The following is a 14,212-nucleotide window of genomic DNA, read 5'->3' on the forward strand; positions in this document are numbered from 1 at the left end:
TAAGATTTAGTAATACACATGTGATATCTTGACATTCTAGGCCACTGGTACTGAAACCTCCTTGAGATGGCAAACCTCTCAATTTATATGGATCTATCATTCTCTGCCACACTTATTTTCCACTAAAATATCTAGAGTACCAGCTACTTCTTCCCTCTGAGGCAGGTCCGTTTAACATTGTATCAGTAGAGTAGTTTTTCATGATAACCTGAGGGATGGTAGGACAATCAAAGGGATCTTGGACTAAGTTTTGATGAAATTAATTGCATTAATAAATTAATAAATGCAATAGTTGCATTACTATTGTCCATGTCAGTGAAAGCAGACTGCTTCTGGTGTTAACATTGGCCAAATCAGCATCAAATCATTTGTATAGGGTTTGTTAATTGGCTCTTGTAAAGAGACTTTATCTTGATGTCTTTTGTTACATATAAACAAACACTAAGGCTTAGGGAAACACAAGAACATTGGGAAGATTGAGCAGTGCTTCCAATTTCTGATGTATATGGGAAGGTTGTTGCACAGGCTCACAGCCAGTGTTTAGTATTTCAGAGAGTTTTGATATCAACAATAAAAACATGGTTGGCTTTCCACTGTTATGAAAAGACTGGGAAAACCCTGAGACTCTCCATCAATATTTTTTTTGTTTTTTTTCCCTCAAATACAGTGTATGAATTGTGGCCATTTTATTTGAGTAATGTATTTTAGAGATGTCTATTTCTTCACAGAAAATTTAATTCACTTGTTAGATCTTCTCTTGTGACAGTATGATTTCTCCGGATTATTTGTCTAGAGATGATACTTATGTGTGTAGCATTAAATGTCTAACAGAGATAGGGATTTAGCCTTCAGTAGCTGAGAAACCTGGATTATGGGATGTCAGGTTATTGGATGTCATCAAAACCTGGCTCAAATGAGGCAGTAGAGTTGGCTCAATATCACCAAAGGCATCCAAATGCTTTCAGAGTTAAAGGTGCCTGGATCCCTCCCCACTTTAGTCATTTGTCATGCCTCCAAAAGCTTTGCTGTGGACAAACTCTTTTGTATCTTCACCACCTTCAAATAGCAGCCCCATATCCCCTAGGGTGCTAGACTGTTTGGGCTCATGGGAGCCATAAGACTATAATAGCATGGGTAAAATTGTTTAGCATTGCATGAAATCAGGGTTAAAAGAATAGCTAAGGTCTTTGACTACTGTCTGTCTTATGATGTACGGAAAGTTATTTCAATAAAAATAACCTAAAAATGCCTAACCTAAGAAGGCTTGGGTCTGGGGTAGGTAGAGTCAATCTACTTCTAACTGTATGCTGAGAGAGACGGATGTGTATATAAATACACACACTGTTCTGAAATTTGCCTGTATAACTTACTGTTGATATTTTTACATAAACCTACTTTAAATTATTTAAATATTTTTTCTCTGTTCATAAAAAAACTGAAAATATACCACTAAATTTTTATCCAGTTTACCTATGAATTTGAATTTACCTTGGCTAATTGTTGACTTTCTTCAGAATACTTCTGGATATAACCAGCTTGTTTTATATGTGAAATAAACATTATTTTTTTATAACTCAGGAAATTAGGGTTGGGGCCAACAAAAAATTAAACTTGACAGTTTGTTGTTTATAAACCTCATATTTACATCTTGAGACATGTTTTTATGGTCATTTTTGTAGGTTAGTGGATATAAAATAATTTGTACACTTCTATTCACTTTGTAAACCTACCCTTAATATGAAAAGTAGGCTAAAAAAAAAAGTCTTAGGCTTTTCTTCCCACGTTTAGTCTGACTGCTAGTTCATATACATATGCTGGTATAATTAATAAGCCATTAAGATCTGTTTATTAGATGATTACATAATTGAGTAGTAAATGGTATTAGTTGTTATTGAGTCTTACAAGAATCTTTGTGCATAATTATTAGAGTTTGCATTTCTTATTAGTGTTCTGGATTTGTTTATTTGTTCCATACATGTTTATACTTCTTATGGATAATGACTTTTCTCATTACCCACCTAGCATAACACTTAAATTTTTTACAAAATATTAAAATATAAATATTGCATAAAATATAAACCTATAACTTAACAAATTATTGTAAAATAAATATCCACATAATTCCCATTGAGTAAAAAAAGAGAAGTTATTAGCACTATTCATTTTGTTTGATCCTGAGTCCCTCTATTCCCCCTAATGGTAACCACTATTCTGACTTTTATGGCTAAATTTACTTTGTTGGTTTACTTTATATTTTTTTCTACATAGGCAAGTATTCCTAAACAATATATTTTAATTTTGCTGCTTTTGGAGCTTTATATTAATGGTAGCATAAACTGTATATTCTATCATGTCTGACCTTTTCTGTGTAGCATTGTTTCTAAGATTAATGTTGCATGTATTTCAGTTAATTTATTTTCATTGCTGCATAATCCATTGTATGAATATATTGTGTTTTGTTTATATATTATGCTATTGGTGGACATTTGGGTTATTTCCAGTTTTCCACTTTGGGCTATTATAAACAACTCTATTACACGTGAAATGTCAGCCACATATTTATTTGTATACATGCATGCATAATTTTTCATTGTTTTGCAAAACAGGTATCTGGATATGTAAAGGTCTGTTTCTGAATTTGCGATTCTGTTCAATTGGATTTTTGTTCATCTTGTACAAGTATCACAGTGTTTTAATTAGTATAGCTTTGTAATAAATTATAATAACTGATAGAGCAATTCTTTCCACTTTATTCTTTTTCAAAAAATATCTTGGCTACTTTTAGTTTTATTTTCTTTCTTTTTATAGTCAGTCTGTCACACAAAGCAGCTCATTGTGATTTTAATTATCATTGGAGTGAATCTATAGATCAATAATTAGTTAATTGACATCTTTATAATATTGAGTTTTCCAGTCTGTCAACATGGTATATATCTCTATTTAGTTTAAGTGTTCTTTAATTACTCTCATTAAAATGTATTCTTTCCAAAAGGTCTTCTATATCTTTTGTGAATTTAATATCTGTAGCCTAATGTTATGTTCCCCAGTATGTACTATAGTATGTGACAGTATCAGTCTGTGGTAAAGAACATGGACTCTGGAACACATTGCCAGAGTGATCTTAGGCAAGACTTTTAACCTCTCTGTGCTTTTGTTTCCTCATAAGTGGAATGGAGTCAGTGATAAACTTCCTCACAGAGTTGTGAGACTAAATATGTTATACCTCTCCCAAATTTAGAAGATGGTAAGCATCTGATAAAGAGTCTATGAGATTTAATGTATTTACAAATTATTCATTCATTTCATAATTCTGTTAAAAAAATTTTAGGTTATTAGTGGAAGCGTTTTGTTGAACTCTTACAAAAAGCTTAAATTTTTATTAAATTATTGCATAATTTACATTTAAACTAACTTCATAACTGAATTGAATACACATCTGTATAATATTTAATTTGTAATCTAGATAGGTACTGTGGCTAAAATTGTTCATGTTCTTTAGCTCTCTGCATATATGGGTCCTGTGCATTTCTTATTGGTATCTTTTATGTTCTACTTTTTTTTTTTTTTTTTTGGCTATTGTTAACACAATTTTCTTTTCCATGGTAATGTTTTAATTGGTTATTACTGGTAAGTTATGTGTAAATTATTTTTAGTTTTTTTGTTACTGGTCACCCTACATAATTCTTGTATTCATGTATCTCATATATTTACACACATACACACATAATTTTTTTCCTCTTGTTTTTATTTTTTTTGGTTTTGGGGTTTTTTTGTTTTTTTGTTTTTTGAGAGGGAAAGAGTGGAGTGAGCAAGAGGCAGAGAGAGAGAATCTCAGGAGGGGCAGAAAGAGAGAGTCCTCTTGTTTCTAGTTGTTTTTGATATATCAACCAAATGGTACATCATACTTTTAGTTGGTTAGATATAAATCTTGGAGTTTTTTTCTATTTGTCTATAATGTATTACCACAAACTCTGTGGCTTGAAACAACACACATTCATTATCCCAGTTTCTGTCTAAGTACTAGGATACCTGGCTGGGTCCTCTGTCCACAGTCTCATAATCAAGGTGTCAGCTGGGTCTGTGTCTCATGTGAGCTCAATTAGGGAAGGTTCTGTTTCCAAACTCACACAGATTGTCGGTGGAATTTAGTTCCTCATGGTCTTAGGAACGAGGGCCTTGTTTTCTTGCTGCCTAGAGGCTTCTGCAGGTTGTCCTTCAAAGGCTGTCTTCAACTCCTGGAGGCTACATGGTGGTACGTGGTTTTCCCCAGCATGGCTGCTTGCTTCTTCAAAGCCAGCTGAGGAGAGAGACTCCAACAAGAAAGGGATAGAGTCTTATGTAATATAATCATATAATCACATCTGTTCTCTCACCTTTAACACTCTCTGATTAGAGGCCAGTCATTGGTCCTGCCTACATTCAAGGGGATCACTCCAGGGCATGAGTACCAGGAAGGTGGGGATCTCGGGGACCACTCCAAGAGTCTGTTCATCCCAGAGCTATTCTTCTGATTAATAGATTCTTTACTGACAAAACCCTGTTTTAAGCCACTATCTTATCTAAATTATTGCTGTAGTTTTTTAAAACTGGTATATCTGTGTCACTGCCTAATTTTAGCCTATTTTGTATACAACCAGAGTGATCCCATTAAAACACAAATCAGATCATGTCAATTCTTTACTCACAGGGTTTCTTTCTCTTATCAGGATGAAACCTTACTACACTGTTCTCAAAAGAAAAATTTGGAGCTCTTAACAATGGTCTTGCAGAGTCCTATATGATCTGGATGCCTAGTATTTATTAATTTGACCTCATCTCCTTATACTTCTCTCTTGTTTATTCCACTTCAGCTATATTGACCACCTCATTCTTGAACCATGCCAGACATGCGCTCACCTTAGGTCGTTTGCTCAAGCTGTACGTTTTGCCTGGAACCCTCTTCCTCCAGATAGCTCCATGGCTTGCTTCCTCATTTCTTACAGGTCTTTACTGAAGTGTTTCACCTTCTTGGTGAGGTCTTTCCTAACCACCTTGTTTAAAATCACGTATAGTTATCCATCCCTATCACCTGCTTATTAAATCTCTTTGTTCACTTATCTGCTTTAGTTATATCCGTGCTGTGTTTTGTTTAAATTTTTATTTTGTGTATTGTCTTCCCCTCATGTAGCATTTTGCTTTCCATAAGGACTGGGAGTTTTGTGCACTTGTGTTCAGTGATGTATCCTGGGCACTTCAAATAACAAGTTGACACTTAGGTATTCAACCAGTGTTTCTTAAAATTAAGTAAATTGAATTTTATGTCACGGAGGAGTGGTTTCCAAATAAACAGTTTTATTGTCTTCTTTCAGATGGTTTTATCATTTTTTTTTTTTACATTTGGCTTAAACTCCTAGAACAATGTTAAATAATATTAGGCAATTTTGCCTTCCTCATGACCTTAATGGGAATGCATTTCCTGTTTATGCTTTTAGCTCTTGCACTGAGATAAATCTGTTTTTTAAATCAAATTAAAGAAGTAACCTTTCTTTAATTTACTTAGAATTTTTTGGAGGGCAGGGAATAGAGAGTGGATGTTGAATCTTAAGTAGCTTTTAAGCATCTGGTTATATGGTTCTTTTCTATTACATATTGATGTTATGAATTACATCAGGAGATGTTTTAATATTAAACTGTCCTTTTCTTCCTGGAATGAACTTATGCTATTGTTTTAATTTATTGCTGGGCCAAATTTGCTAAGCTTTACATTATTGCTAGTACTTGTAAGACCTTAAAAAAGATACATCACTTGTTAAAGTTTCTATTTACTTATTCTGTACTGAGGAGAATTCTGTCTGGCATGTATTTGCTTTCAGAGTTGCTCTAGTTCACCATGGATCATCTCGTTGTACATCCAGATCCTATGGACCCCTTCTTTCAAACATAAACCAGAGGACATTGAGGGTCAGTTTCATTTCCTGTTCACTGATTAGTAGCCGAGAGAAAGCGTAAATGTCTCTGTGTCGCCCTCCACCTTCATAACTTAAAGCCTTATAACTTAGTTGATCCTTCCAATTTTTTAACAAAATATATAGAGGTATCCTTGATATCTGTCTTTCTTCTGCTCCACATATTCAGTCCATCAGGAAATTCTCTCTTCTCTTGATGTAATTATAAATTCCTCTACATAATTGAGTCTGTAATTCACATGTCATTACTGCACTTTTAAAATTTCTACAGCTTTGTAATGTGTTCTGGTGTTAGACCTCTTCCTAGTGTTATTCCATTGTTCTGCTGGTATTGAATGTTGCTGTGGAAAGTCTGAGACCAGTTTGACTCTCTACACAACACCCGGCCTCACACCCACACGCTTTCTTACAGTGACTTGATCTTTTTTCCTGGATACCCCAATGGTTCTTTCTCTATAAACCTAATAGCTTTACTAGGCTCTGTCACCCTGTTGACTTCTCTGGTTCAGTTTACCCTGGGACATGTTTTATACTTATATTCTTAGATTCATGGCTTCTTTTGTCTCAGAAAGAATCTCTTGACTAATATCTTTAAAGATGTGTCCTGCCAGGTTCTGTTTTCTTATCAAGAAATTGATCATTTAAACTCTTTATTTCTATTATATTTTCCACACTCTTAAGTCTTCCTGTGTGTGTTTCTTCTGTTTCCAATTGTGCTTTAATTTTTATAACAGTTTTATTCTTTTTCTTTTCTCAGCTTTGCTAGTTTGTATTTTAAATTCTGTGGGGTTTTTTGTTTTGTTTTGTTCTTTTTGTTTTTTGTTTGTTTTGCTGTTTCTTTCCTGTGCTTGTACAGCTCTACTTTGTGCACAGAGTTTATTGGAGACCATTGCTTTTATTAAACTTTTTTTATATTAAGAGGTAATTGACCTATAACACTTTAAAATTGAGATATAACTGACATTATATAAGTTGTATAAATGTATTCTGATACATTTATACAACTTAATTCATGGAAAATCATTTGGTCATAGTTTTCAAGTCTTTAATGCCTAGAGGCTTAAATGCCTCTGTGTGTGTGTGTGTGTGTGTGTGTGTGTGTGTGTGTGTGTGTATTTGTATGTGTCGTCTGTTCATCCTATTATTTTCCTCTTCTTTCTTGGAGCATCTTTGTGTATATCTTATGGTATTTCTTTTTGGAGAGATGTGAATTATTTCATTATCAGCTGTTTGTAGGAGGCTCATGTTGATGAGAAAGCAGGGTCATGTTTCTAGTTAGCTAGGCCTAAGTTTTGGGTGTGTGTGTTTGTCCCTTTTTTGTGTTGTCCCCACCCATCTTAATATGCAGGTAGTTAGTTTTGTTATTAATAATTATCTCTATAACCAATAATTAATCATTGATTTGTCTGACTCCTTGTTCTACCTTCCTCCTTCTAAGAAACATAGTAGGACCAGGGATACTCCTGCTGCTTGTTGCTGTCTTGTGTATTCCTTTTCCACTGTTGCAAACAGAGGATAAGGTTTTCCTCTATGTTATATGCCCTTAATTATGAGAAATTTGTTTTTACTCAGGAATTCTTTTGTTTGTGTGTGGGAGGGGGATTACTTTGCTGTGTTTTTCATGTCATGGTCAGCCATGACTTTTTTTTCTCAGTTTCTTTCTCTCCCTTAGCAGTATTTGTTCAATTTTGGCTGCCCTTGACTGTCCTTCAAATTATTTTGTGGCTAAAATTTTGATGTTAAGTTCTTTTCTTCCCCCCCCCCCCCCTTAATCCTTGAAGTTATTTCTAGGATGAGACAGGGGAAATGCCAGTTAACACTATAATCTTCAAGTAGAACTCTGAAAAGGTTTTTGTTTTGGTTTCATTGCATTTTATCAAGCAAAAAATGTTTTTACTTTTATAAACTAAACATGGACCATTTCTCTAAATGGCATTCAAATGCTTTTCTGTTGTTATTCAAATGATACCAGTGTATACAATGCTTTGTGCCTCTCCTTTTTCACTTAACATACCTTGGGGACAGTTCTTTAGCTAAACATATATAGCAGCTCTGTTCTAATACCTGCATAGTATATCACCATAAAATCTATTCCAAACATTTAAACTTCATGTTTTTAATGAACACTTAAAATTTTTTATTTGCACTTATGACCACAACTCTGAAGTAAATGTTCTTAGGAGTATGGTTTTATGCTTATGTTTGAAAATATCTCCAAGATAAATCAAGAAATGTGTAATTAGAAGGTTTCTTCTTGAATGACCTCAAATGCCACCTTTCAGAGAAATTGTCCCTAACCACTCAATTACCATAGCCACCTAGTATTGCCTTCACATTATCCTTTTTATATACTTGTTTATCATAGAATTTTTAAAACTATAGAAAGCAGAATGAGCAATAGTATAATGAGAGTTCCGTGTACCCATTACTCATCTTTACCAATTATCAGTTATTTTCCAATCTGGTTTTATTTCTCTCCCATTCCCATACATATTTTTTTCTTCAGTATCGTATTTTTTTTTAAATATCTGTTTATTTTTGAGACAGAACACAAGCATGGGAGGGGCAGAGAGAGAGAGGGAGACACAGAATCCAAAGCAGGCTCCAGGCTTTGAGCTGTCAGCACAGAGCCTGATGTGAGGCTGGAACCCACGAACTGTGAGATCAGACCTGAGCGAAGTTGGTCACTTAACCGACTGAGCCAACCAGGCGCCCCTTTCTTCAGTACTTAATTTTTTTTTTTTTAATGTGTATATGTTTTTAAGAGACAGAGGGGTGTTGCATCCACACGACTCCTGAAACATAATGCTACGGGCACCAGTGACAGTCGCAACAAAGTTTATTACAATGAGAGGCAAGGCCAACCGATCGTGACCAACACTTTTGATAAGAGTGTTGGCCCCGAACAGCCGGGGTACAGAGTTTTTAAAGCCGATCACATCGTTTTATCATTATCTGGGAACAGAACAGAGAAACAGTTCCCAGGTGAGTTAGAAACAGTTATCAAATGAGGTGATTATTTTAGACTTTCTGCCGCTAAGTTGCAACCAGTGGATCTCCTTGACCTTGTCTCTGATGCTCTTTTTTTGAGCTTTTGTTTCCTTCATTGGTAAAGCCTGATTCACAAGAGTATGAACTATGATTTACAAGAGTAAAAGCAAGGCTGTTATCTTTTGACCTTCAGTGTCAGAACAAAGTTGTTATCTTTCAAGCTAAGCGTTAGCCCTATACTACAATTTAACCCTTACAGGGAGACACAGAACAAACTGGAGAGGGGCAGAAAGAGAGGGGACACAGAATCTGAAGTAGGCTCCAGACTCTGAACTGTCAACACAGAGCTCTACGCAGGGCTGGAACCCACAAACCATGAGATCATGACCTGAGCCAAAGGCAGATGCTTAACTGACTGGACTGAGCCACCCAGGTGCCCCTTTTCTTAAAGTACTTTAAAGCAAATTCCAGATATGCCATTTTACCTATGAACAATTCATTATGTATCTCTAACATATAAAGTCTGTTTATATATAAAAAAAAAGCATTACTACTTTGTCACTGTTAACATCTAACAAAATCAGCACCATTTCCCTGATCTCATCTAGTACCTAACCCATATTTTCCCATGAGACTACAAATGCACTTTATAGTTTTTGTCTGAATCACAATCAGAACAAAGTCTTCACATTTGCTTGATATTTTGCTTTTAATTTTTAAGTTACCTTATCCCTTTTTTATATCCTTTTTTTCTGAAGAAATAATATATAATAATGTGTGGGATTCTCTAAATTCTGGATTTGGTTGCTGTTTCCTTCTTGTGGTCATCTTTTAACATTTCTCTGATTTTTATATTTCCTGTAAACTGACAGTGTAATAATTGTTGGTTAGTTTCAGGTTCATTCAGTTTTCTCAGCAAGAATATTTCATAGATTGTGCAGTGTATGTCCTCTTGTGTCACAGTAGGAGCCACATGATTTCCACTTTAGCAGTGTTGAGAGACAAGTGGAAATCATTTGTATTTAGAGATAGATCAGTATGATATGGTGTTCTCAGCTTTATCTGAGAATTATAAAATTAGCCATTGACACTTCACCCTAATGAACATTTCCTGGTAGCAAAATGATTATGTCATTCCTTACGTAATTAGTTGCTGAATAAAAAGTGGTGACAATTTGTAGTTTTTATGGATTTACTAATGTTCCCTATCTACTTTTTTAATTAGTAGTTGAAAACTTACTATTCCTAGATTTAGATAATTTTAAAAAACTAGAATAGAAATTGTCTATGGTCTTTAAATAATATTCCAATGAGAAAAACTTTTGTAGTAGATTACTAATCAAAATGATTACACATGTTTTTGAAGTAACTATGTGATCTTTCTTATAAAATTTGTATTCCCATGTGTAGATGTTACTTTGAGATACCTACCAAGAAAGTAGTTTCTAAACTTATAAGATCTATTTTATAAAATCTGCTTTTATTCTTCCTTTTTATATAGGTTATTAGGTGTGCTATGCTGTGATCTAGACACTCTTCTCCTATTGGAGGCTCAGTATCAAGTATCTGAAGTGTTACTGAATGCTCAAGAAGAAAATATCTTAGAGAACTCTGAAAGCCACAGGTAAAAACAAACAACACCCCCTGCTCAAGCCCTGTTAAGACATATTAACAATAGTTTTCTTTACAGATGCTCTGTTAAGATGTAATTTTGTGTATATAGTTTAATGTTTTTCCACTGTCTGAATTCAATAGATTTAAATAAGAGTAAAAAGCAATTAAAACAGAAACATCACCATCAGAAAGATAGTGATAGATGTTCGTGGGGAAGTCTTGAATAGTACTGCTTTCTAAGTTGTTGTTTAGTTTAGGTTTTTTTGTTTTTGTTTTTTTTTAAGACTAACTTTATTAATGGTTCGATAAAGTTGTATCACCTTTAAATTCAGTGTGCATGTGTAAGATGACCCAATAAACAAAATGTTTGATTTCATGTCCTTTGTAGAATTACTCTTTACTCCATTCTCTGAATTATGTTAGTTCATAGTCATAAATTCTGGTTATTGCAAAATGAGGTTATGGTAATATTTTGATGATCTTTTTCTATTATATTTTTCATTACCTCAATTTGGCTGACATTTATTGAATACATATTCAATAGCTGGTATTGTTTTCTGTTTATTTATTTATTTATTTAAATTTATTTTGAGAGAGAGAGAGTGTGAGGGAGAATGCAGGAGGGATGGAGAGAGAAGGTGAGAGTGGGAATCCCAAGGAGGCTCCGCACTGTCAGCAGTGCCCAATGTGGGGCTCAAACTCACAAACTATGAGATCATGACCTGAACCAAGACCCAGAGACGACCACTTAGCTGACTGAGCCGCCCAGGTGCCCCTCATGTCTGTGATTTAAAAAAAAAAAAAAATGTGCTTCCATTCTAGCTGGGTTTTGGAAAATTATAGAAGACCAGGCACATTACTGGATTCCCTAGATTTGGTAGAAAAGGATGATATTAACAGCTGCAGGAAGTGTGGAATCTGCTCAAAAGCAACATTTAGATTTTGAGTTTAAGGCACTGGGTTCTAGTAAGGGAACCCTAATTAAAATGTGATAGAATCATGGAAATAATGTAGACCTTAATTCCATTTCTTTAAATGCAGTAACATTTGACAAGAAAATATTTTATTAATAACATTTATTTCATTGTATCAGTTATATCTCCACCAATTCTTTGCTTTATGACAAAGCTATAAGATAAAGTGAATTTAAGCTCTTTTTAAGCACTAATTGTTAATAATCCATTTTCCAGACTTTTCTATAGAAAATTTTCTTTTTACATTCCACTGATTTAATATTAGAATTAAATCATATTTGATTAAGAAAATGAAATTGGTAAAAAAAAAAAAAAACAGAAAACAAAATTGGTATTTTTTTTTCAGGGATTTTATAATTGATGGCTTATCTGTAGAGAGAAATCATGTTCTTGTTAGAATAAATTTGATTGGTGGGCCTATGGAACGAATTCTGCCACCAAGGGTACTACAGAAGGTGAGTGGGATAAAGAGGAATTTTGATTACTAGAAAAACTTTAGGATACAAATAAACACTTTGAAATGAAACCAATATTCATGACAAGGGGTGGTCGTTAGAGCTAGTTTGTGTTGTTTCATTAAAAGTTGTCATTTTCCTGTGTCTATGACATCATATTCAATGTCTTTTTCATGATACCTAATTTTTATTAGATGAATATGTGTTTGGTACTTAATTAGCAATATTGAGTACCTCTCCTTCCATCAGTATTCATAGACTTTGGCTTTCTCTTGAAGGTTTTGTTTGTTTAAGTATGTTTTTTTTTGTCAATCTGGGAAAAAGAGAAATGATTGACAACACAAGATAGAGTTTTGTTTTTTGTGTTTGTTTCCGATTTCAGTATAGGAAATACAGGTTTCTTCTGAAGACTGTAATTTTCCTTTCATGGAAAAAAAATATACTAAAGCCATCATTATCGGTCCTGGTTGCTAGAACAAGTTACCATATGTTTGTCTTTAGTGCTTGTGTAAATGTCATTTCTACTACATTTAATTTTAGTTAATATCCTTTAGAGAATAGAGTTGTAATTAGCAAACACTTTTTGATTAGTTAGGCTACAACTCTAGTATATATGAAACAAAAGCCAGTTTCAAAAAGCCTTAAGCTTCAGTATTTAATATTACTTCCTAAAGTTATCTGTCTTCTTGTTTAGGGTGATGATCCTTATCCTTGGCCAATGTTTTCATCATATCCTTTACCAAACTGCTACCTGTCAGAAGTTACAAAAAATGCTGATCTAAAACTAGGTACAATGTTTACAATCTAATATCACATTATTTTAGTGCTTTTGTGGTTATAATTTAAAAAAAGATAAAGTATTATTATAGGAGATTAATAACTGCTTATCATTCAGCTTGTATATATGGATCCACTTATGCCTATTTCTTTGTAAATTTCTTACTAAATTATCAGTATGGTACTGAATAATTCTTAACAGAATGGTTTTTTTTTTATTAAAAGAAAGAATTATGGTTTTTGATAAATTCTAGATACATAGAACTTTATTTAGCACAGCAATATTTTTTGGTATCTGTGTGCCATACATAAGTTCTGTGTCGTCAAGACTTGAAATATAAATATAATATAAATTATATAAATTTAATAAAAGTTCAAATATTTACCTTAGAGGAATTCATGAATTTTTAGAGAATACATTCAAGTAATTAGATAATTGTGTGGTATATAGTGTGATAGGAACTAAATAGACAAATGTGTAGCCTACTAGGATAACATAAATGCCAAATACCCTTCCAAAGAAAATTAGTGTTTAAAGCAAGATGTGAAATAGGTGTTTTGGGGGTAAAACAAGAAGTAGTTTAAAGGATGTGTAAGATTTGGCAAGCGTGGCCAGAGGACAACTGGTAAGCCAAATTCAACCATAAGGTCAGTGGAGCTCAAGAGCTTATGGGGAGAGCAATGAAAATTCAGTTTTAGACTAGAGAATTCTAAGATGAGATATGAATATATATGATGAAACACTTAATTTGAGATTTTAAAGTTTATATCAGTGCTATCACCTTTAATACCATTAGAGTTGCATTGGAAAAAAATAGCATTATGTATAAGATTAACATAAGTTAAGATTTTATGGAGTGATTGTTGAAAAAATGTTTCTGCGTGAGACTTCATTTGCCTTTTATTTTTCTCTGCATTTACTTGCTTTAAAACAATTAATAGAAGCCATCAATTGATATGCATTGTTTTGTCTCTATCCAATGTTTGAGATATACATTATATATCTCACAATTGGGTAGAGACAAAAATTTGTGTGTGTGTGTGTGTGTGTGTGTGTGTGTGTGTGTGTTTTCTATCTACTGGGAAGTTAGGGAAAGAGAAAGAACACGAGGGAGCTTTTTATTTTTATTTTTTAAATTTTTTTAACGTTTATTTATTTTTGAGACAGAGAGAGACAGAGCATGAACGGGGGAGGGTCAGAGAGAGGGAGACACAGAATCGGAAACAGGCTCCAGGCTCCGAGCTGTCAGCACAGAGCCCGACGCGGGGCTCGAACTCACGAACCGCGAGATCATGACCTGAGCCGAAGTCGGCCGCTCAACCGACTGAGCCACCCAGGCGCCCCCGAGGGAGCTTTTTAAAGTTTTTAATATTTGTCTTTATAATGCACTTTCAAAATTCCGCCTTTGTTTTCCTCATTTTTGTGCTACATAATCTACTGCTTTCAGAGATGTGT

The 14,212-nt window shown here is 33.9% G+C and overlaps 1 protein-coding gene across 4 annotated transcripts in view; it reads left to right on the forward strand.

Moving 5' to 3' along the window:
- TBC1D32 (TBC1 domain family member 32) overlaps positions 1 to 14,212 on the forward strand; it is a 200,187-nt gene that overhangs the window by 115,618 nt on the left and 70,357 nt on the right. For all 4 annotated transcript variants that reach the window (XM_019418223.2, XM_019418222.2, XM_019418225.2 and 1 more), the window contains 3 exons: positions 10,438 to 10,560; positions 11,871 to 11,979; positions 12,674 to 12,767. In XM_019418223.2, the coding sequence (XP_019273768.2) occupies positions 10,438 to 10,560; positions 11,871 to 11,979; positions 12,674 to 12,767 (326 nt within the window). The remainder of the gene's footprint in view (positions 1 to 10,437; positions 10,561 to 11,870; positions 11,980 to 12,673; positions 12,768 to 14,212) is intronic.

This window comes from Panthera pardus, unplaced genomic scaffold (genome assembly GCF_024362965.1).
Source record: "Panthera pardus isolate Hobbes unplaced genomic scaffold, ASM2436296v1 HiC_scaffold_17, whole genome shotgun sequence".
Lineage (NCBI taxonomy): Eukaryota > Metazoa > Chordata > Mammalia > Carnivora > Felidae > Panthera > Panthera pardus.